The sequence below is a fragment of the Gigantopelta aegis genome, chromosome 3 (assembly GCF_016097555.1).
Source record: "Gigantopelta aegis isolate Gae_Host chromosome 3, Gae_host_genome, whole genome shotgun sequence".
NCBI lineage: Eukaryota > Metazoa > Mollusca > Gastropoda > Neomphalida > Peltospiridae > Gigantopelta > Gigantopelta aegis.
The window spans coordinates 36,462,595-36,487,701 of NC_054701.1; the positions used below are offsets into that span (position 1 = coordinate 36,462,595).

Below are 25,107 nucleotides of genomic sequence, written 5' to 3' on the forward strand. Positions count from 1 at the left end.
TAATTAAAAACGCTGGCTAGTTCCGAATGGGAGCGAATAATGAAGAATTGAAAAATACGAGGTAATTTAATGTTACGAGAAGTGTAAATGTTATATTTATTTATGTAGTTTGACAGTTATTCTTGTAAATGGATGTTTGAATAATTAGAAAACGATCTACCTGAAAATTGAGCAAACATTCGTCATGCGCACAACTCATTTCCCAGTGATATGATAACACTTCCTGGTGACATGATAAGACGTCGATTTATCATGTAGGGTTATCATGTCAAAAGGAAGCATGGTTGCATGATAATGGGTAAATTGAGGTGCATGTATATGGAAGGATAATGTGTGACTTATGAAAGTAATATAGATTCAGGCACGGCGGAAGCACGTCGACATGGGAGGGGAGCTGATTGAGGGGAGTGGGGCTGATTGAGATCGAACTCAAAGCAAAGTTTTTAGGGGTTCGGATTCTAGGGGTATGCACCGCAGTAACATGTTGGAAACTAGATATCCTGAAATGCAATTTCCTGCATTCTACCAAGACAAGACAAAACAAGACAAGAATTTTATTCTCATAAACTGCACCGAGTGCAGTATGGAGAAAATATAAACAAAATAAGTTACAAAGTGTTTTCTGTAGTGGTAATGGACATAATATTTAAGTAATATTAACCCGGAAGACTGACCCTCTCAATGACAATTTGCTAATATTTACATAGTTTACACAAAAGTGATTTTTTAGTTGTAGAAAATAACTGGTAAAAGGTAATTGCACTTGCTCTATTGGTATAGAAACTAGGTATATACACATTTCGCTCAGTAGATAAAGACGTACATTTAAAAATATAATGAAACTCATCACCAACATCAGTGTTGCACAAGTGACATATTCTGTTTTCTCTCTCAATATTAAACCATCTACCGGTTTCAATAGGAAGTCTGACATTTCCAGTTCTAAATTTACAAAGAATTCTAGCATTAAAGGGGCGGGACGTAGCTCAGTGGTAAAGCGCTCACTCGATGCGCGGTCGGTCTGGGATCAATCCCCGTCGGTGGGTCCATTGGGCTATTTCTCGTTCCAGCCAGTGCACCACGACTGGTATATCAAAGGCCGTGATATGTACTACCCTGTCTGTGGGATGGTGCATATTAAAGATCCCTTACAGCTGCTGCTAATCGAAAAAAGTAGCCCATGAAGTGGCGACAGCGGGTTTCCTCTTTCAATATCTGTGTGGTCCTTAACCATATGTCATATAACCGTAAATAAAATGTGTTGAGTGCGTCGTTAATTAAAACATTTCTTTTTTTCTTTTTTATACCAGTAAAATTTATCTCTGCCCTAACGTTTACTTGCAGTATTTTGGATCCGCCGTACCTGAGATTGTATTTTCCAAATGGTTAAATAATAATTATCAAAAAGAAATACATGTACATGTATATAAAACCAACACCTAACACAACAATGCCTCAAAAATGCATTATAAAAATATTCTCGACATTGCAGCTTTAGGTGTCCCTTCGGTACAGCAAAACCCGATCTTAAATTCAACGCGGTATATTCGTCCTGTGCACGTAATGCAACTGTGCCAAGAATGTAAATAAATCTACAGTTGCTTTTAATCCCGCCGGATCACACATCACTGGAATAGTAGCCTATATGATAAGTTCACGTCTGCCTACCCAGGGACAACGGCTGGGATTTGCCGCCTACCCAAGCGTTAATAATGACCAATGCACAGTCCGCGTTAGAAATTTCCCTACGACTAATTTTCGGAATAAACAGCTCATCTTGCGAAAGGTCACGTTTAGAAAGCTGGACGAAAAATGTCATATTCAATAATAATGGAATCAAGAAAAAGAAAAGTTATGGGGTTTTTTCTCTCCTATTTTTTTTTCTTTTTTTTTTCTTCTTTTTTTTGTTTTGTTATGGGGAATAGTATTGGATCCATTGAAATCCATAGGGTCTAGCCATGCAGAGTATTAAATAGCCGTCACTCAGCCCCCGTTGAATACGAGCCGCCAGTTACTTCTTTTACCAACTCCATTATAAAGCAATATCTTGGTGAATGGCTTGTTCAATGTAATATCACGCATATCTCGCCAGTCCCTGTTGGGAACAAACCGACTCCAGGTTGGAGAGTCCTGAATTCCTCCCGTGGCACGGCGCATCGCAGTACAGTCCTTTGTGAAACAGGGGGGTGAGGGTTGGGGGTTAATATTATTCCGCTGCTTTCACCGCTCCGAATGATATGGAAAACACATTTTACATTTGGGAATAAGGGAATTTTTTTTATTCTATTCACACTTTCCTTTTTGCTTTTAAAAAGTGAATCAATGTGTGATGTAGGGACATTTTATTGAGGATAGAATGCAGGTCTGACTTCCCTGTAATGTCTATGATACCACGGAGTATCACGCACACTATTCTGTACTTTTAAACAATGTATTTTTATTTTTTTTATTTAATTTATTTTAGAACTGTCTCTCCCTCCACCCCTGCTATTTGTCTGCCTGCCTGTCTGTCCGAACCTCTCACCTCTCTTTCTCTTTATATATCCCTCTCCCTTCATTCTCTCTCTTCTCTCTCTCTCTCTCTCTCTCTCTCTCTCTCTCTCTCTCTCTCTCTCTCTCTCTCTCTCTCTCTCTCATGCTATCCTCTCGCTCACCTGCGTTTCTTATCCATCACTTCTCTCATCCCCTCATTCTCTTTCATTCTCTAACTCTATGTATCTTTCTTGGGGAAGGGGGTTCTTTTCCTAGACTATCCATACCGTAAGTATGGGGAGCATGGGACACCTAAAATACGTATAGGTGCCCTGATTCAATTTATTTTCTGCCCCCTTTTCCTTGCTAGATGTAGTTTGTTTTTTTTTTTTCTTTTTTTTCTTTTTTGTTGGTTGCTGATGTTGTTTTTGTTTCTTGTGTCTCTCACTCCCTCCCTCCCCTCCACCCTCTCTCTCTGTCTGTTCTCTCTGTCTTCTCTCTCTCTCTCTCTCTCTCTCTCTCTCTCTCTCTCTCTCTCTCTCTCTCTCTCTCTCTCTCTCTGTAATTGTAATGTAATCATAACTAGCGTTGCTTTTGTTTGAAGAATACCTCTTGAATGGTGGCTGCATTACTACCGATTACTACATGTAAAGTGGTTCATAAGCCTTGTAGCATAACACAAATAATCTCACCGTATTGTCACAGAATAAAGCCACCAACCCAAGTTTAACTCGTTTATTGTTATGTGACTTTTTTTTTAGAGAGGTCAAGGGGGCACGACCCCCAGCTTGTTACAGTTTAGATATTGTAGTATTCTTTATATTTAATATACGTGACAATTAAAGGGATATCTTGACCCTTCCCCTGTAAATACATCCTGGGAAATGACACGGGATAATGAACTACATGCATTAGAAATTAACCTACCGTAAAATCTAAATATGTTGGGTCACCTTTTTCAAATAGATCATGCTTGAAGTTATGGAATAAGTTGATTTGAATTACAGCTTGCATATTGCTCATAATATTATATACACGTTCTCACTTTTCAGTACAGTAATGTGAAATTTTTAAACAACCGTTGAAGAGTTGGGGATATTTAGAAATACATTTAAAGTTTCACATTTCGTTGATTTCCAGGTGAAATATTTTTAGATCTGCATATTTGTACTTAATTTGGTTGTGATTATTTTGGTCCTAAGCATTTAGGGCTTAACGTTTATCGCCTTAATCTCGGTGAAGTCTATATACGGAGACTCGGATCATCTATGAATTCAGGCTATTTGTGAATATCCCCAAATCGTAAGACACCCAGTTCCCAGGACGATATAGGCTACCCGTACTACTTTATCTTTAGCGGGAACCATTTCTCGAGTTCAGCGACAACAAGGGATGCTAACGTTCGCGAACTAGACTATTTGATTGGATCACTATGTACAGTAATCATTCGGTATAACGTTAAGGGCATGAAGTGGGGGGGGGGGGGGGGGGGGTAAACGAATTTTTTAGGGTCATGAAACCCGGAATATATTTTGAAATATTGTTTTATAGTTCGCTTGGAGAATGGGTGTGGGAGATCGGTATCTGAAAAGCTCGATGCAAGAGGTTGAAACCAGTGCAAGGTACCCTCGAAATGGAACTGTGATTTTCAGGAAAAATGAGGGTTGCTGAATAAAAACATTCATCAAATACCTCCCCCCCCCCCCCCCCCCCCCCCCCCCCGTCCAATTTTCTTGCATATAGATTAAATATGAGGTGCCACACGTTTAATTGGTATATTGATACGCTGCTTATATCAATTTTATTAGTAAACGTTACTATTATCGGCAATAGGAATTTATTTGGTAGATTGGAACCTTAATTTTGTCTCTAATCAAGGGGAGACAATCGCAAAAAGCACCGTGTTAAACCAGATTTATCTACTCTGTTAATTGTGGGGGCAAATTAGTCTGTACAAATATTCTTTTATGTGTGTTACTGTTGGAACAGAAAATGGGTAAGGGGGAGACTTGGTAAATTTGTTGCCTCCTATTTCGTGAATATTTGTAACAGAACAGGAAGGGGCCGACTTTCGTTAGTCTTCTTACTTCGAATCCACAATGTGCGGGATAGGTCTTTAAGTTTAAGCATGCGTATTACTTTCTCCGTTATATTTCGCTATTTCTATCGACCCGTGATAGCTCAGTTGGTAGAGCGGAGGACTGTAGAGGTTTATCAAAGCTATCCTTAGGTCACTGGTTCGAATCCGGTTCGCGGGACATTTTTTTTTTCTTCACTAATTATTATTTGGAGATTGAATACAGTATTTAAATAGGATTTCACTTCACATTTATTTTATTGATATTCTTGAAACCCAAAATGTAATTTTGAATCTGTAAGTAGGCCACATGTTCGCGATGCAGTAGGCTAGTAGTAGATCAATAGATCGATTCGATGTTCAGCGTAGTAATCCAATATTGACTATGAGAACCTGTATAATACAGCACTATTTTTTGCCGTATATTTACTTAGTTTATACATCGATTAAAATTTTAATTCTCCATCCATTTAATTAGGCCTATTTATTTATATTTGTTTATCAGATTCTCAAATTATTTAAAAGAATGCGCTATTAATTTGCATATATTATTGCCAAATAAGCCATTAAAAACACACACACACACACACCACACACACACACAGAGAGAGAGAGAGAGAGAGAAGAGAGAGAGAGAGAGAGAGAGAGAGACACACACAAACTCTCTCTCTCTCTCTCTCTTTCTCTCTCTCTCACACACACACACACACATACACTCACACACACACCTCTAAGGGGAGGGGTTTTATGGATGCGTTACAAAACGTTGCGGGAGGGGGGAGTATTTGTCAAGAGTTATGTAACAAGGTAAAATGAACATTTAGGCCCATTTTATTCATTAACAGGTTTTTTTCTCCTTTTCACATACCAAATATTTATTAACAAAGACTACAAAACAAAACTATATATATACTTTTAAAAATCAATGATCGAAATTAACTCATGATACTAGAGTAATAGAGAGAATGAATGAATGAATGAATGAATGAATGAATGTTTAACGACACCCCAGCACAAAAATACATATCGGCTATTGGGTGTCACAAATGGTAAGTATATGGAAATATTATAGAGTAAGGAGACTGAGGAGTATAAATTAATTGTTTACATCACACGGGGGTTAAAAATGTGGTATTAAACATATCGGAATTTGCATTATGTAATTGTTGAGCAGGTCTCGTAATAAACGTAAATAAATAAATAATAAATTAATTAATTAATTACTTTAATTGACCAATAAAATCGAATTAATCACCACATACACACTGCTTTATCTAATTTGTGTTTTTATATAGAAAATCCAAATACGTTTTGTAGACAGAAGTTTCACAAAACAATAACCTATGTAGTGCAAAATGAGTTAAATGTTTTGGACTGAATCGTCTGCTATCGATCTATATGTTCTAAATATAGATCTGCAGAAGCTAGCTTTGTTAGTATATTGGACAGTCTTCGATAATTTCAAAAGGTGTTATTATCCCGTGATAGCTCAGTTGGTAGAGCGGAGGACTGTAGAGGTTTATCAAAGCTATCCTTAGGTCACTGGTTCGAATCCGGTTCGCGGGACATATTTTTTTTCTTCACTAATTATTATTTGGAGATTGAATACAGTATTTAAATAGGATTTCACTTCACATTTATTTTATTGATATTCTTGAAACCCAAAATGTAATTTTGAATCTGTAAGTAGGCCACATGTTCGCGATGCAGTAGGCTAGTAGTAGGTCAATAGGTCGATTCGATGTTCAGCGTAGTAATCCAATATTGACTATGAGAACCTGTATAATACAGCACTATTTTTTGCCGTATATTTACTTAGTTTATATATCGATTAAAATTTTAATTCTCCATCCATTTAATTAGGCCTATTTATTTATATTTGTTTATCAGATTCTCAAATTATTTAAAAGAATGCGCTATTAATTTGCATATATTATTGCCAAATAAGCCATTAAAACACACACACACACAGAGAGAGAGAGAGAGAGAGAGAGAGAGAGAGAGAGAGAGAGAGAGAGACACACACAAACTCTCTCTCTCTCTCTCTCTCTCTCTCTCTCTCTCTCTCTCTCTCTCTCTCTCTCTCTCTCACACACACACACACACACATACACTCACACACACACCTCTAAGGGGAGGGGTTTTATGGATGCGTTACAAAACGTTGCGGGAGGGGGGAGTATTTGTCAAGAGTTATGTAACAAGGTAAAATGAACATTTAGGCCCATTTTATTCATTAACAGGGTTTTTTCTCCTTTTCACATACCAAATATTTATTAACAAAGACTACAAAACAAAACTATATATATATATTTAAAAATCAATTATCGAAATTAACTCATGATACTAGAGTAATAGAGAGAATGAATGAATGAATGAATGTTTAACGACACCCCAGCACAAAAATACATATCGGCTATTGGGTGTCACAAATGGTAAGTATATGGAAATATTATAGAGTAAGGAGACTGAGGAGTATAAATTAATTGTTTACATCACACGGGGGTTAAAAATGTGGTATTAAACATATCGGAATTTGCATTATGTAATTGTTGAGCAGGTCTCGTAATAAACGTAAATAAATAAATAATAAATTAATTAATTAATTACTTTAATTGACCAATAAAATCGAATTAATCACCACATACACACTGCTTTATCTAATTTGTGTTTTTATATAGAAAATCCAAATACGTTTTGTAGACAGAAGTTTCACAAAACTAACCTATGTAGTGCAAAATCATGGGCGGATCCAGGAAATATTTTTAGGGGGGGACCAAAAAAGAAGGGCACATTGACTCGTCAAAAGGGCACCTTACTACAAGTTTTGATATTTACAATTAATATTAATTCCTACAGTTCTACGTCATAATATACTAGCAATAATGAAGTAAATTGGCGTCACTCGCGTTAGAACCTCAATGGGGCCCCATTGAGACTCAATAACACAGACACATATCTGCAAGCTTGCGCATGTACACGAAAATCTTGATTTCATTTATCTACAATATAATTATTGTTTACTTAAAAAAAAAAAAATTCTACAAACAAAAAGGGCACTTGGACATTTTGAGGGCACTTGAACAATTTTTTGGGGGGGACGCGTCCCCCTGGTCCCCCCCCCCCCCCCCTTGGATCCGCCCATGAAAATGAGTTAAATGTTTTGGACTGAATCGTCTGCTATCGATCTATATGTTCTAAATATAGATCTGCAGAAGCTAGCTTTGTTAGTATATTGGACAGTCTTCGATAATTTCAAAAGGTGTTATTATCCTGTGATAGCTCAGTTGGTAGAGCGGAGGACTGTAGAGGTTATTCAAAGCGATCCTTAGGTCACTGGTTCGAATCCGGTTCGCGGGACAAAATGTTTTATTGTTTGTTTCATTTTTATTTTTTATTTTGTGTGAATGTCTTTGTTATTGTCAGTTCCTGTTTTGTTTTATTTAGCTACAATGTTTAAATTACATAAATATATAACTGTTATGATGTGCTTCTATTACGAAGAAGGGGACGGAGCGTAGCCCAGTGCTAAAGCGTTCGCTTGATGCGCGGATGGTTTGGGATCGATCCCCGTCCGTGGGCCCATTAGGCTATTTCTCGTTCGAGCCAGTGCACCACGACTGGTATATGAAAGGCCGTGGTATGTGTTATCCTGTCTGTGGGATGGTGCATATAAAAGATCCCTTGCTACTAATGGAAAAATGTAGCGGGTTTCCTCTCTAAAACTTTACGTCAAAATAACCAAATGCTTGACATCCAATAGCCGATGATTAATAAATCAATGTGCTCTAGTGGTGTCGTTAAGCAAACAAACAATATATATATATATATATTATGGACAAGGTCTAGTAATTTAAAAAAAAACTTGTGCCAAATTCATTTGGGTATTTTAGAAGTAATATAATTAGTTTCAATCAAATTGTTTTGCAGATACAAATCAAGGGCGGATTTAGGGGACATATGTCCATTAATAACTGATATATACCTGTAGGTGTGAACATGCGTTCACTTCAGTGTAACTATTAGCTATGGTGATGATTAGTATTATTCATTAAGGAATAGTTATAAAATACTTAAATACTTTACACCGAACATTGAACAACACAATAAAATTAAAATTAACGAATAATCTTCAAGGAGAGCAATAATTTCAGAACTATTTTTCGATACTTCAAAAACACCGAAATGCCGGCTGTATAGCCTACTAACCACGAACAATTCTAAGTTTTTCTTTGTTTGTTTTTTTCTCTCTTTTTTTTGTTTTCTCAATAATTCTATTTGACGTAAAAAAAAAAATTATTAAAACAATATAATAATAATAATAATAATAAGAAGAAGAAGAAGAAAAATAAATAAATAAATAAATAAATAATAGAAAATAACAAAAATAATAAAAAAGACTAAAACTTTAAAAACTTTAAAAACAACCATTTCTAGAAATATTTTTACCTGCAGTTTGTGAAAAACATTGGTCAAAATATAAATATAAAACAGCGTAATTCTCACCTAGTAAGGATATTGTCTGCTCGTGATGATTGAAATTACATTTACTTGATTAGTTTATCCCACTAAATTCTATTCTACTATGTGTTCTAGTGGTGTCGTTAAACAAAACAAACTTTTTTTTATTCACGCGCGCACACACAAAAACGTGCACACACGCATACATAAATAAATAAAAAATCTAGCACGGGGATAACTATTAACCCTTGTCATGGACAAAAGCCCGGTTAGCTGAGATGTGTTCCCGGGACTGCCTGCTTAACCGTATGTGAATGTACATTTGAATTCAAAACTAGCTAGCTGGCGACACTTTCATTACAAAGGTCAACTATATTGTATGATCCCGCGATAGCTCAGTTGGTAGAGCGGAGGACTGTAGTGGTTGTACAAAGCTATCCTTAGGTCACTGGTTCGAATCCGGTTCGCGGGAATATATTTTTTTTTAAACTGTTTTCGTGTGCGTGCTGAGACTCTCTCTCTCTCTCTCTCTCTCTCTCTCTCTCTCTCTCTCTCTCTCTCTCTCTCTCTCTCTCTCACACACACACACACACACACACACACACACACACACACACACACAAACAATAATTTCAAGGTGTTAAGTTGTATATTGCTAAAGAATAATATAAGTATTAAGTAGCTATATTATCAGCAGTATTCTTATCTTATCATCTCACAGAACTGGAGTCTCTCACTTCAATCCACCCACACACTGAGGTTTGTCGTCTGCATTAATTCTTAGTAAAACTATATCACCTACCCATTTTAGCATACAAGAAAATGTTAATTATGTAGTCCATTATTTAACTGTATCTCAGCTATAAATTATATTCGTACAGTTGGCATTAACTTAATTCCCCTATTATGTGTACTAGACTGTTTCACAGCAGACTCGTAAATAACAAGTATAGTAAGAAAATAAATGTTTACCACCTACGAATGTGTATGTTCTTTGTATACGTTTAGTTGGATAAGACGAATAGGAATGTCACCAAAATGAGGGAAGATTATTTAGCTTATAAACAGTAACTGTCAAGTGGCCAGAGATATACATATATACTGTTTCAAATGTTCCCAAAGAAATATCCGTTGTATACACCAACATGGCTGGAATATAAAATGTTTTTGTTCAGTGTTTAAACGACATAAGCTATGTAATTATGTTGTATTTACAGTCATTGACTAATGCAAGAAATAAATCAAACAAACAAATAACTGTTTGTTTGGGGTTTTTTAAAGTTTCTGTTACTAGCTTATACAGAGTACATTTACTCTGGATTTCATAAAATCGAAAAATTCAGAATTTATTCAAGGCCCACGGAGTGTATTTGAAAGTGTGTGTGTGTGTGGGGGGGGGGGGGGGGGGGGGTACTGTCAATGCGATGTCCCGAAGGATGGACATTTGAGGGCTCAAAAGGCTTGAACCTGTTACGTGGCGTTCGGGATCTGCTCCCTCCGAGAATATGTTGAATTTAAGGTGTTGAAATTCTGATTCCCAGCCTTTTTGAGCACAATAAAAAAGACAACAGAGTGGGGTATGGCCCCCGTGGCACCTGATTTATCTAATCTGATTTGTCAGAATTATCAAATATTTGACATCCAGCAGCCGATTATTAATATATAAGTGTGTTCTAGTTAAACAAAACAAAGTTAAAGTTTGTTTTGTTTAACGACATCACTAGAGCACATTGATTTATTAATTATCGGCTATTGGATGTCAAACATTTGGTAATTTTGACATATAGTCTTAGAGGAAACTCGCCACATTTTTCCATTAGTAACAAGGGATCTTTTATATGCACCATCCCACAGACAGGATAGCACATACCACAGCCTTTGATATACCAGTGATGGTGTACTGACTGGAACAAGAAATAGCCCAATGGGCCCACGGACAAGAATCGATCCTAAACCGACCGCGCATCAGGCGTGAGCTATACCACTGGGCACAAAAAAAGTTTAGCAATATCTGGCAGTTTACATATAGGCCTATGGATATTTAAAATACAGGTGCTTGTTCATCTTACAGAATAGAACGGTATTTTATTCACAATCCTCTAGTCATAGGCGTACGGGCTCCCATATTTGTAGGTGGATAGGCTGGGTTTTGCCCGAATTAAACGAAAATGCTCGAATGTAGATAACAGCATTTATTCATTACCATCAAACAGCTATATAGGGTTGCAAACGAATCATTACGCATTTTTACATGGATTACAACTAATTTTGAGGGTAGAATGATGGAAATAGGTTTTTAAAATGTCTCAGGTTAGCACATTTTGTTCGACTATCTGAATCATTTTTGCCCGAACTTGAAGTTTTGCTCCCCATGCGCCCTATTTCGTACGCTTATACATCTAGTCATATCTACATACAGTGTTTTCGGGAACTGTGTACCTTGAACATAATACTGGCATCGGCTACATAACATTATACCGGCAAGCAAAATATGTGGAGTGTGGATTGTCGTTGTTTCGTTGAAAGAATAACAAACAATTTGACGTTGAAGAACTCCACGTTCCTTTCATACGCATGCAAAAAAAATAAAAAAAAATAAAAATAAAAAAAATAAAAAGGAAGGAAAAAACGTTATACAAGCAACAGCGAGATAGAAAAAAAGAAGAAGAAAAAACCTACTCAAAACCATGGCCGAAACATCTTTTCCGAGAAGTGTAAGTTTATTTTTGTTTGCCGACGAACAGGTACATTTCTAAACAGAGTCAGATCGGCACTCTATAACAATGAGGAACATTCCTCAACACTAAATTTAGTACTACTGGTGGAGTTAGGTGAATGAGGGGCGGGATATGACCCAGTGGTAAAGCACTCGCCTGATGCGCGATCGGTCTAGGATCGATCCCCGTTGGTGCCCATTGTGCTATTTCTCGTCCCAGGCAGTGCACCACGACTTGCATATCAAAGGCCTGTGGTGTGTGCTATCCCGTCTGTGGGATGGTGCATATATTTAAGATCCCTTTCTACTAATGGAAAAATGTAGCTGGTTTCCTATCTAAGACTATCTAAGATTAATAAATCAATGTGTTCTAGTGGTGTTAAAACAAACACGCTTTATTTACGTTTACTAGTGTAGTTATGTGAATGAGAGGGGGCGGGGAATGGAGGAGATGCATGAAATTGTAAATATTTCAAGTCTCTTGTTTTCGGATATTAAAGCTCTTGACATTTAGTCAATATTGGGAGGGAGGGGATAAAACAAAGGTACCGTCTCTACAGCGTGACCGCCCCACACACCTTTTTGTGTTTGAAGAACATGTATGATCATATATGGAAAGAAAGAAAGAAATGTTTTATTTAACGACGCACTCAACACATTTTATTTACGGTTATATGGCGTCAGACATATGGTTAAGGACCACACAGATCTTGAGAGGAAACCCGCTGTCGCCACTACATGGGCTACTCTTTCCGATTAGCAGCAAGGGATCTTTTATTTGCGCTTCTCACAGGCAGGATAGCACAAACCATGGCCTTTGTTGAACCAGTTATGGATCACTGGTCGGTGCAAGTGGTTTACACCTACCCATTGAGCCTTGCGGAGCACTCACTCAGGGTTTGGAGTCGGTATCTGGATTAAAAATCCCATGCCTCGACTGGGATCCGAACCCAGTATCTACCAGCCTGTAGACCGATGACCTAACCACGACGCCACCGAGGCCGGTCCCTGATCATATATGGGTGCGTGGAGGCGAGTCCATGTGTCCACGGTGGACCTGCTGAATTTGCTTCTGATTCATCGTGGGTTGTGATATAACAGTATATACCTTTTTCCTTTAACTTATTTTCGTGCTTATATTCAATTAAAGTTCAAGCACGCTGTCCTGGGCACACACCTCAGCTATCCGGGCTGTCTGACCAGAACAGTGGGTTAGTTGTTAGCTGTTAGTGGTTAGTGAGAGAGAAGAGAGTGTAGTGGTCTTACACCTACCAAATGAGTCGATAAAACTTGCTCTGCGTGGGAGCCGGTACCGGGTTGCGAACCCTGTACCTACCAGCCTTATGTCCGATGGCTTAACCACGACACCACATAGGCCAGTGTATATACTCTTATGTTGGTGCTGGTTTCTTATTGTTAGGGTGGGTGTATTGTTTTGACGGAGGCTGGTCTACAGGAAGACCCTATCCCATGAATGGTAAATATTATCTTCAAATATATATATATATATATATATATATATATATATATATATATATATATATATATATATATATATAGACAGATAGATAGATAGATAGATAGATATACTGACACACTGAAACAGGCAAAACAGATATTTTTCAAAAATATATTTATTGGACTTAAAATAACAATTTATGAGAAGAAGCTATTGATTGGTACTTTTGTCTGGATTTTAATCCTGGTTTTGTTCTCGTTACACATACAATAGCAGAAACACACAAAATGGTGTGAAATGCGTTCACTACATGCTCAATCATGCTGCATGCAATGCACGTGAAATGCCAGTATGTGGACACATAAAAGTCACGTAACGGTGTCGTAGTCCTCATCACATTCATTAAGAATGCCATGACTCAGAGAAGAACAAAGGGAGCGAGCGTTGGGCATGGTTCAAGGGGGACTTCGCAAAGCCCAGTTGCTAGGACCTTCAGAGTCCATCCATCAACTATTGGAGGACTTGTTGAACGTCATCAACAGACCGGAAGTGTCCGTGATCGACCTCGACCTGGTCAATGCCAAGATCGGCAGATTCGACGACACCACCTACGTGACCGGTTCAGAACTGCGACGATGACGGCAAGCAACACGATAGGACGTTATGGAAGGCCTATCCATCCGATGACGGTCATCCGTCTACTCAGAACGGCTGGACTCAGATGCAGACGCCCGTACAACGGTAACATCATGATACCGCGACATCGTGCTGCGAGTAGAGCTGGGCGGTATTGAAATTTGAGGTTCGGTATCGATATCGGTATTTTAGGGGTGATTTACCTCGGTATCGGTACGGTATTCGGTATTGACATGATACCGATATCGAGCGCTATTTTTGGTATACTCGGCTTTAAATGCATGTCTGTGTTATGGCTCACCCGCTAATTTCATCTAATACAATTAAATTCCATACACAAGGCTCTCGTCTGATTTATACCACCCCATTTTTCAATACCGAAATTTCGGTATTTTGAAATTTGCTCGGTACGGTAAATCGGTATTGACATAATACCGATACCGAACGGTATATACGGTATACCGCCCAGCTCTAGCTGCGAGACTACAGTTTGCTCTCCAGAATGGTAATCATCCACCAGCTTTTTACCGGAGCATTGTTTTCTCAGATGAGTCCCGTTTCTCTGTCTCCTTTGCCGATGGAAGAGTACGTGTGTACAGGAGACTCCATGAACGGTACGCTGACGGATGTGTGAGGGAACGTGATCGGTTTGGCGGTGGTTGTCTGATGGTATGGGGGGCAATCAACTGTGATTTCATGAGTGATCTCATCACTGTCCACGATGCCCTTACAGCCCAGCGTTATGTTGACGTTATTCTAAGACCAGTTCTCCAGCCACTTTTGCGCCGTCACCGAAGACCAGGAGGTCCCCTTCTGTTTCAACAAGACAATGCCCGCCCACATACTGCAATAATTACCCAGGCATTCCTGCAACAAGCCGGTATCACCGTTATGAACTGGCCCGCCGTTTCATCGGATTTGAACCCAATTGAACACATGTGGGATGAGTTAGGACGTCATGTACGTCACCGCCAGCCACCACCGCGTAACGTCGCTGAGCTTGCACAGGCGTTGCAGGAGGAGCGGAGGAACATTCCTGTGGCTGTATTCCACTATATATATATATATATATATATAGTGGAATACAGTGTTTAATTGATTTTATCCGTGGATGGTGATAGTCCGAACAAATACTTTTCATGTATATATATATATATACATGTGTATATATATATATATATATATATATATATATATATATATATATATATATATATATATATATATAGTGGAATACAGTGTTTATTTGATTTTATCCGTAGATGGTGATAGTCCGAACAAATACTTTTAATATTCCCCCACTCCCCGATACGATAAAACAAGAATGCCGAGGAATTAAATGTGTTTGGTGCACTGTGATGAACATCTATACGTGCACCTATAAACCAAGTTTTGTGACCTAGGACTTACAGTTTGTGAGAAATAGATTTCTTACACACCGTTGGTATTCAAAGACATACAACTGGCTGCTTCTAGGTAATGACCATGTCACCAATGCCATTAAAAAACCCAGCACTATCGAAATCAATTACACTGTGACGTATAGTTAACCTGACAATCATTTGTCTGTGGCGCGTAAGTGAAAGGGATGTAAATAACTTTTAGTCAAAACAAAATGTTAAACTTTGCTTCAAACTTGGTTTTTGAGGATATGTAAGATAAATAGAATAATACATTTTTGTCCTTTAGATACCATTTATCTTACAACTCGTTTAAAAACGTATCAAACTCGCTTTCGCTCATTAGATATATTTTAAAACATTAATTGTAAGATAAATGGTATCTTACGGCCACTCGTGTATTATTCTCTATATAAACTCGAAACTTCAACGTTAAACTTTAACGCAAAAATTGTCACCGTCGCCGCTGGTGCCTTCGGAAAAGTAATACCTATGTATCGCTTTTAACTTCGTAAAGGCAACACTTTCTTGATCACGCTTTAGCAGGTGACTGACATTTTGGTTTGGTATCAGACCAGTTTGGATATTAGATTCTGGTATTCACTGTTCAGGTGCGTGTATTATAATGTCGATGAGTCATGATCAACAGAACCTCGATGCACTGTCTGCATATGGAGGAAATCAAAATACCGGTATAATGATATCTCGGTTATATAGGGTGTATGCCACCAATTCAAACCCCATAGACGACAAACTGGTATACGCAGCGCAGAGAGATATAAGGGAACACATGGATTCTGATAGACATTTTAATTCATACTTAGTTATGCCTGTATGAAAAAAGGAAGAAGTTTTTGTTTGTTTAGCCACAGAAAAGAAAGCACATACCACGGCCTTTGACCAGTTGTGGTGCACTGGTTGGAACGAGAAAACCCCAATCTGTTGAATGGATCCCCCGAGGTGGTTTGATCCTGCGACGCAAGCACCTCAGGCGAGTATTCAACCGAAAGAGCTAAATCCCACCCCTGCCTATATGAAATACAAAGATGTAATGTGGAATTGAATGTTAGTATTATGGGATTGAATGTTAGTATTATGGGATTGAATGTTAGTATTATGTATTATGGGATTGAATGTTAGTATTATGGGATTGAATGTTAATATTATGGGATTGAATGTTAGTATTATGTATTATGGGATTGAATGTTAGTATTATGGGATTGAATGTTAGTATTATGCATTATGGGATTGAATGTTAGTATTATGTATTATGGGATTTAATGTTAGTATTATGGGATTGAATATTAGTATTATGGGATTGAATGTTAGTATTATGTATTATGGGATTGAATGTTAGTATTATGGGATTGAATGTTAGTATTATGTATTATGGGATTGAATGTTAGTATTATGGGATTGAATGTTAATATTATGGGATTGAATGTTAGTATTATGTATTATGGGATTGAATGTTAGTATTATGGGATTGAATGTTAGTATTATGCATTATGGGATTGAATGTTAGTATTATGTATTATGGGATTTAATGTTAGTATTATGGGATTGAATATTAGTATTATGGGATTGAATGTTAGTATTATGGGATTGACTGCCAGCAAAAGGGTTAACGTCCTGATAATATGGGTTACGGTTTTGTTGAAGTCAGTAATTGCTGTTACTATTTATGTATTCCCTTATATCTATATACTACTAGGCCCTATCTGTATATAATCCCTCAACCCCAAAGATGATCAGAAAAGTGGGAAGTGTCTTTGACGACTCAAGTTCTGCACCAAAATTGTCATCCTAATTTTAGTAGAACCCGCACATGTTTAAAGCACAGCCAACGCTAGTGGATTGTTACTAGATAGATACAATCAAATTACATGAATTTACTGTCCAAATGAAAAAAAACCTTAAATACATGCACTTAAGGTGATCTTAGGGCTACGATCGCTTCGTGGAACGGAACCCTGGTTTGTTGCAGAACTCAGTCATTTATTTGACATAGCTGAGAGCAAACAGCAGGATGAAACTAAAACATCCGGAAACATATCTGTTGTAAACAACCTGTTAATAATTCGGTTACAAATCATAAATAGCAAAACTCCGCTTACCTTCTAGTCATTATGCGTGCACAATAGTCAAATCTTTGTTCACAGTCAATTTCCATGACAACGTGTCCGTATGCAAACACTTCAGTGTTCGTCTGTTCAGCTACAGACAGCGGACGACCCATTTGATGCTATACAAGGGTAGGTATAAAACGAGTTACCAACCATAACATTTTGAACTTATCTCCAACATCAAACACATTCCATCGGAATACCAAACAAATATATATGTTATTGAAATAATAACTAGTTATTGAATCATCCATTTTCAATACGCACACATGCACGTAACAATATATCTCAATCTACTCTAAAATAGACAAGGGGTGGGCCATAGTGTGGCGTTATTCCGCCCCCTCTGTCTATCTCAGTCAGCGTGTATTGAGAACGTCTGCCTTTGACCGAAAAGTCGTCTGCCTTTGACTGAAACGTCTGAAATCTGTTTTACGTTCCAGGCGCTCGACGTCCGCGGTTTGATATAACTGACTAGGTGGTTCATCACCAACTGTGAACCATTACAACAGACAGAAAACTTCGGGTCGCTTAACACCAAACCTGTTCTCATCCGTGATCAAGTTAACATTTTCTAGTGAAATTTAAGTAATTGAAAGAAAGAAAGGAATGTTTTTTTATTTAATGACGCACTCAACACATTTTATTTACGGTTATATGGCGTCAGACATATGGTTAAGGACCACACAGATTTTGAGAGGAAACCCGCTGTCGCCACTACATGGGCTAACATCCACTACGCGCGCCAACATACCTACACCTATGCATACATACAGACACCGGACGGACGGAAGGACGGACGGACAGAGAGAGAGAGAGAGAGAGAGAGAGAGAGAGAGAGAGGGGGGGGGGGGGAGGCATTCACGCCCCAAACATTGCCTCAGTACTGTATATCAAAGACTGTGATATATGCTGTCATGTATGTGGGAAAGTGCATATAAAAGATCTCTTGAGCTGCTAATCATCAACAGTAGTGACTATAGGTTTTCTCTCGTAGTTCAAAATGTGTTAGGGTGTTGTTGGACAAACATTTCATTAATCATCGGCTACTGAATGTCAAACATTTGGCATGTAGTGTTAGATGATACCCGCTACATTTGTCCATCAGCAGCAACGGATCTTTTATATGCACTTTTGGCACAGACAGACACAGCAGTCGTGGAGCACTGCTTGGGATGGCTAAAACCTTAGTCAGAGAATGAGTCCACAAAGGTGTAGTGTAGTTTCAATAATAACTGTACATTAAATAAAATTGTATTAATTCATTATACATAAACACGCCTAATAATATTTACACAAAATACCCAAGTCACATTCTACCAATAGCACCTGCAGTTGTCTTCATTCCTTACAGATGTATCAGTATTTCTCGTCCTATTGACGTAGTAGATTACGTACGATGCAACCCTATACATTAGTGAGAAACTCAAAGGTGAGCGAAATTTGTTCGTGAAACGAAAACTATTTTTTAACAAACAAACAAATCCAAAAAAAGGAAAGAAAAAAAAAAGAGAGACTGTTGTGAAAGGTAATATTCATTTTTAAAACTAGCAGCATCAACTAATTGGATAGGGTGGCAGGTTCTGCACTAACAGGTCAAACAATTGCCAATGTTTGCGCATGTGGTGTGTATCAAATGAACTTACATAGTGTATTATACTTTGTACCTTCCTTACAGCCGCACTCCAAATCCACCAACGGAATAAATACACAATCTTACAACAAATCCATCCGATCCTAACCGTCCGACTTAATACCAGTAGTAGTAGACAGACAGACGGACAAACAGATAGACAGACAGAGATAGGGTGACCAGTCAGTTCGTACCATAGTCATTTCGTACGACAGTCACTTCGTACCCAATGAATGTGGTACGAAATGACCAAAGAACTATGGTACAAAACGACTATGGTACGAAATGACCATAAACTATGGTACGAAATGACTAGTAACCAGAGTAATAGAGGCTATAGACAGATGAGCAAGCAGACAAAAGGCGAGAGAGAGAGAGAGAGAGAGAGAGAGAGAGAGAGAGAGAGAGAGAGAGAGAGAGAGAGAGAGAGAGAGAGAGAGGGGGGGGGGGAGAAGAACAACAAAAACTCTTAACCTAGGTTGAGTGGACAATTAATTATCTACAGAATTGGGGTGGGAGGGAGCAGTGTTCCTCCAGTCTCACAGTCCCATTATAACACCAACTTCCGACGCCTATGCTTAGTAACTGCAACACTAAAAAAATGTTTGATCATTTCGTACCACAGTGGTTTCGTACTCGGTATCTTATTTTTGTCATGGTATACCACTTCTTATTTTTGTAAGTAGATTGTGGATTGTACGATTTTGATCACGGCATGCGGTTGTCATTAAAATTCAAAGCGACAGTGTATTAAATATATTTCTTACTCTTCCATATGTACGTCTTTGTGGGTAATTAAGGTTTTTCTGAGATCAGCTTGTCTTAGAAGTTGGTAATTAATATAACGATGAATGGAAACGTTTGAAGATAAAAGGAAAAAAAAGTAATATATTATCTTTTTCTTGTTATTTGTTTGTTTGTTTCTTTCTTTCTTTAAGGGACATTCCTGAGTTTGCTGCAATTTTCTAAGATGTTATCGACTAATAAAATGTTTCTACGAGTAAACTTACATATTAAATGTATTTTCTTGTTTAGAATATTAGTGGCTGTATGTCAAACGTGTTTCTGATCGTTTTAATATTTGTACTAAGTTAATTTTCATTTTATTTCCTAAAAACACATTGAATATACAGACACTGATATTCTAAACAAGAAAATATATTTAATATGCAAGTTTAATCGTAGAAATATTAATTTTTTCGGAAACATCTTACAATTCAGCAAACTTAGGAATAGTTAAGGGTGAGGCTTCAATATAGCTGCATTAGCCTGTTTATTTTTTAAATCAGTAATTCGACATTTTACTATCTATCAGTCAACTAAGCTGCACAATAAATGATTGAGGTACGAAATGACTTTGATACGAAATGACCAAGGTACGAAATGACCAAAACAGACATGGTACGAAATAACCATGGTATGAAATGACCAGTATACGAAACGACTTGGGTACGAAATGGTAAAATTGGGTACGAAATGACTATGGTACGACATGACTATGGTACGAATTGACCGGTTACCGTGTATGCGTGTGTGTGTGTGTGTGTGTGTGATATGTGTGGTATGTATGTGTGGGTGTCTATCTGCACGTCCGCCTATGTGCGTGTGTGTGTGTGTGTGTGTGTGTGTGTGTAATACATATACAACAAACATTATAATTATTTATGCAGGAATTCTTAACTGTAAAAAAAAAAAAAAAAAAAAAAATCGCTTTAAAAGGCCTTTAAAACAATATTATACAATGCCTACTATTCTTTCATTGTTGTTATATAAATATCGAAATACTAGGATTATTTTTATATTTTGCTATATAATATCGGATAAATAAATAAATATATATATATGAAAACAAGCATAAAATGGAATTCGTCTTTAATAAACTGCCGTACAAGGATTTTTTTTTATGTATATCATTCTTCAGTGCAACTGGATTATGGTTTGCCCGTTTTCCCGTTTTAATTAATAGACTGTGAACAGAAAGATAAGATCTTGAAGGCTAAACTAATGACCTTAAGTTAGGGCTTATGAAGGTTTATTATCCGGTGAAAACCAGTACAGTTTTGTTTTCTCAGATATTTAAGAGGAACATGAACTTACTGCGTTGTGTTGACAGGGTTTGCTGAATTTTATTTATAATTTTTATGGATTGGTTTTTTTTTTTTTTTTTTTTTTTGGTTGTTGTTTGGTTTTTTGTTGTTGTTTTTTGGGGGGTGGGGTTTTTTGGGTGGTTTTTTTGTAAAGTAACTATTGCTGTGTTTTAGGGGGAAGGGTTTGTATCTGGTGTGTGTGTGTGTGTGTGTGTGTGTGTGTGTGTGTGTTGTGGTGTGAATTTTTGTTCTTCTGTTCCTTTGTTTGGGGAGGTGGAGGTTGGATTTTTTTATCCGATGTTTATTTTGTAATTTGTTATGTTTGCTGGTTTTGAGTGTTTTATATATATATATTTCAAATGAAAATACAGTTAATTATAAAAACAAACCGCATTAAAAAGGACTGGACTGGACCTAGCTTAAAAAATTCGGAGGTGGGCAAACTAAAGATCAGGAATCGGATATTTTCCGTTCCATCTTGCCAGGGACCCTTTTTTATGTGGGGTAACCGTCTCCCGTGTCCCCTCCCGCAACCCGTGGCAGGCGCGTAAGCAGAAAATTATGCAGGGGCGAGACAAAATTGGCGAGCGAAATGTATAAAGGGGTGGGGAAGGTACTGTCATTATCCACCAAACAATATATTTTAAAAAATCGCTTTTCAGCAGGGCGGTGGGGTGTCGCAGACCCATATGAACCAGGGGTGCCTGTACCCCTCTCCCACCCACCACTCTTCGAGGATGAAAATGTATGTTTTTTGTTTGCTCTATATACATAAAGATAAAAATATAGCTTGTGCCCACCCACCCATCCACTAGAGGCTGTGCCCCCTCCAGATATCTTCCTAGGGGCAAGGTTCAACACACAAAATCCCCTATGAACGCGCCCCTGTGTGGACACTCCCATCAAATACACACAGTGACACACAACAGTTATAAACACGCAGTGTTACTGAGTGTAAAAAATAATGATTTCCTATGAAAGACCCGGCTGGTAAATTAATATTGAGTTATAAAAAATAAAAAAAACATATTGTTTTGATGTTGTCGCATACTATAAACTATACTATAAACTAACATCTGTCTTAAAACAAAATATGAACAACAGTTTATAGCATCCGGTTCAGCAAGGGCATTTATTACCAGTGTTTAACGTAACGGTATATTTTACGGTAGTACACAGTAGCGCGCGGGACTTCCCGCGTGGAGTACATGTCGATTGTGTCTATTTTTGAACTCGCTTTGACCTCAACCAATCAGAACGTCGCTCTTATCCGGCGGAGCGGAATGTTTGCCAAAAATCACGTGACAGAAGCGAGGAAATATGGAGGACACGGTTTGTCGGTCCTTAGTACATATTTCTTCGCTATTTCCCGAGATTCTGGCGATGATATTTTCTCATCTGGATGTGCGGGACAAAGGTAGAGTGGCCCAGGTTTGTGTTGCGTGGAGGGACGCCGCCTACCACCGGATGGTTTGGCGAAATGTCGAGGCAAAACTCCATCTTCGACGGGCGAACCCGTCTTTGTTCCCAAGTCTCGTGAAGCGTGGAATACGTCGGGTCCAAGTTCTGAGTGTTCGGCGAAGCCTGCGCGACGTCATGGCCGGAATCCCCGGCCTGGAGAGCCTGAACCTGAGTGGCTGTTACAACATCACCGACGTCGGCCTGAGTCAGGCGTTCTCGCAGGAGCTGTCGTCGATGGTGTTGCTGAACCTCAGTCTGTGCAAACAGGTCACGGACTCGAGTCTGGGACGTATCACTCAGTACTTAAAAAACTTGGAAGTTCTCGAGTTGGGTGGGTGTTCGAACATAACCAACACAGGACTGTTGCTCATAGCCGTCAGCTTAAAGAGACTGAAACGCCTGAACCTACGGAGCTGTCGGCACATATCCGACCAAGGCATAGGCTACTTAGCGGGGATGTGCCAGCAGGCGGCTACCTGTGGTAACCCAGAACTGGAACATCTCGGGTTGCAGGACTGTCAGAAACTGACGGATCAGGCACTAAAACACGTCAGTGTGGGACTTCCCCGACTCCAGACGATCAATCTCTCGTTCTGTGGCAGTATCACAGACACTGGGATTAAATTCCTCTCCAAGATGCACAGTCTGAGGGAGCTGAACCTCCGGAGCTGTGACAACATCAGCGACAACGGCTTGGGGTTTCTCGCCGAGGGCGGGTCAAGGTTGAGTTCTCTGGACGTGAGTTTCTGTGACAAGGTTGGAGATCAGGGTCTAGCTTATCTTTCTCAAGGATTGTTTAGTCTGAGGAGTCTCAGTCTCGGTTCGTGCAGTGTCAGCGACGACGGCATCGATAAAATTGTGAACTCGTTACATGATCTGACGACATTGAACATCGGCCAGTGTAGTCGTATTACAGACAAGAGTCTTAGTTCGATAGGAGGTAAACTTAAGCAGTTAAAGTCGATAGATTTGTATGGTTGTACTCGCATAACGACAGTGGGGTTAGAAAAAATTATGCAGCTTCCTGGACTGACAACTCTTAACTTGGGACTGTGGCACAAGAGGTAATAACGAGTGATCTTTTAAAAATCTGTGACGGTCAGGTTGTAAATGTAAGATAGTGACGTGTGATGAGGGGGCTTACTGCTGCATCTATTGTTATGAGAGCTAGATCCAGAATGCAAGGAATGTGTGTCTCAATGGGAATGACCCCTCTGATCCTGTTAATTAATTTTTGTGAGAAAAATAGCTCAGAAAAAAACTACATTCATTAGGAACTTGTCAATTTGTATTTTTAAAAAAATACATAAATGGTCAAACAAAATAATAGTTGTGGTTCTGATTACCCTACTGTCCCAGGAAAAACTGCGATTCTATGTTTTAAAATAAAATTTTAAAAATGTGCCTACTGACCAACAAGCAGAATTTTTGGTTTAACTTTTGCTCTCTTGCTACATATACATACATGTAAATGCATCTTAATATAAAATATTCAAGTCTTTAAAAAAAGAAAGTTTATACAATGCCTACCTACTCTAAATCAGGGTTTGACAAATACGCAAGACCGTGCTATTGGAATTTTTGTCCTAGGCTTTTAAAAATTATAATCTGTATTCCTATAATGTATCTATAGGGTGGTTGCCCAGGGCACGCACAAAATTCTGGACTGGTGGAAGGGGGACTCGCAGAGTGCTAACAGTCCACTGGTTAGGGGGCGCAATACTTGCCTTGCCTCGGGGGCTGGCAACCCACGCTATGCCACTGCACTAGCCAAAGTCTCTGTGGAAAGTGTACCGCCCGTTCCCCCCATTAGTTATCGATCTAAAGAGGGATTTTTTGATGGGGTATATATAGAAAAGTGGGGCATGGGGCCCTAACCCTAACTCTATCCCTAACCCTAACCCTAAACTATTATAAATGATGGGGGGAACGGGTGGAGCTCTTGCCGTCTCTGTGAGGGCTAGTGACTTTCTTAAACATTTGTAAATTTTTCTGGCAGCCTTATGTAATCAGAACCATGCATACTATTCTGTCTGGTCTTAGTGTATAAGTGTGTCTGGTTCGTGAATTGGAAGACTGAATGACAAAATAACTCTTTAATAATATTATTGGTGCTAAAGATAATATTTTAGTAACGAAAAAGAAGTGCTAATTAGAAATTATACCCACCTTTTATTTGCTCAGCAATACTTTTGTGTTGGTAAATCTGTTGATAATGGTGTATGTCAGATTTGCACAGATATTTCTGTTACAAAGAATATTGATGAATAATATGAAAATATTCAAGAATATATTATATATTAAAACAATTGACTATACTTACATTTCTGTTGTTCTTAACTTCATATGTACATGTATTTGGAAACTGGTGATGCACAAATCTCTATATATTATTAGTATGTTACTTGGTAGTGTCGGGAATCAGTTGGAATCTATTATCAGATATATACTCTTCCAAAAAAGATGGGGAACCTGAAATATTCATGTTCATATCAACTATTAAACCGAACATACGTTTTGACCACAGACATCTTAGTAAATAATGTTGAGGTCTGTTTATGAACACACCAAAACACATT

The 25,107-nt window shown here is 38.3% G+C and overlaps 1 protein-coding gene and 4 non-coding genes across 5 annotated transcripts; all 5 read left to right on the top strand.

Annotated features, from left to right (window-relative positions):
• Nucleotides 1-4,642: 4,642 nt before the first annotated feature.
• Trnay-gua lies at nucleotides 4,643-4,730 on the top strand. The gene is given in 2 exon segments: nucleotides 4,643-4,679; nucleotides 4,695-4,730. It is a non-coding gene; the product is annotated as a tRNA-Tyr (tRNA).
• A 1,297-nt stretch (nucleotides 4,731-6,027) lies between these two features.
• Nucleotides 6,028-6,115, top strand: Trnay-gua. Its single transcript is given in 2 exon segments — nucleotides 6,028-6,064; nucleotides 6,080-6,115. It is a non-coding gene; the product is annotated as a tRNA-Tyr (tRNA).
• A 1,706-nt stretch (nucleotides 6,116-7,821) lies between these two features.
• Trnay-gua lies at nucleotides 7,822-7,909 on the top strand. Its single transcript is given in 2 exon segments — nucleotides 7,822-7,858; nucleotides 7,874-7,909. It is a non-coding gene; the product is annotated as a tRNA-Tyr (tRNA).
• A 1,485-nt stretch (nucleotides 7,910-9,394) lies between these two features.
• Nucleotides 9,395-9,482, top strand: Trnay-gua. The gene is given in 2 exon segments: nucleotides 9,395-9,431; nucleotides 9,447-9,482. It is a non-coding gene; the product is annotated as a tRNA-Tyr (tRNA).
• A 12,870-nt stretch (nucleotides 9,483-22,352) lies between these two features.
• On the top strand, nucleotides 22,353-24,846 carry LOC121367963 (F-box/LRR-repeat protein 14-like). The gene has a single exon (XM_041492432.1). It carries the CDS (start codon nucleotides 22,388-22,390, stop codon nucleotides 23,594-23,596), a length of 1,209 nt encoding a protein of 402 aa, XP_041348366.1. The 5' UTR covers nucleotides 22,353-22,387; the 3' UTR covers nucleotides 23,597-24,846.
• The last annotated feature ends 261 nt before the right edge of the window (nucleotides 24,847-25,107 follow it).

Excerpts from the sequence above, each read along its gene's own strand:
- LOC121367963 (XM_041492432.1), top strand. The coding sequence starts at position 22,388 with ATGGAGGACACGGTTTGTCGGTCCTTAGTACATATTTCTTCGCTATTT.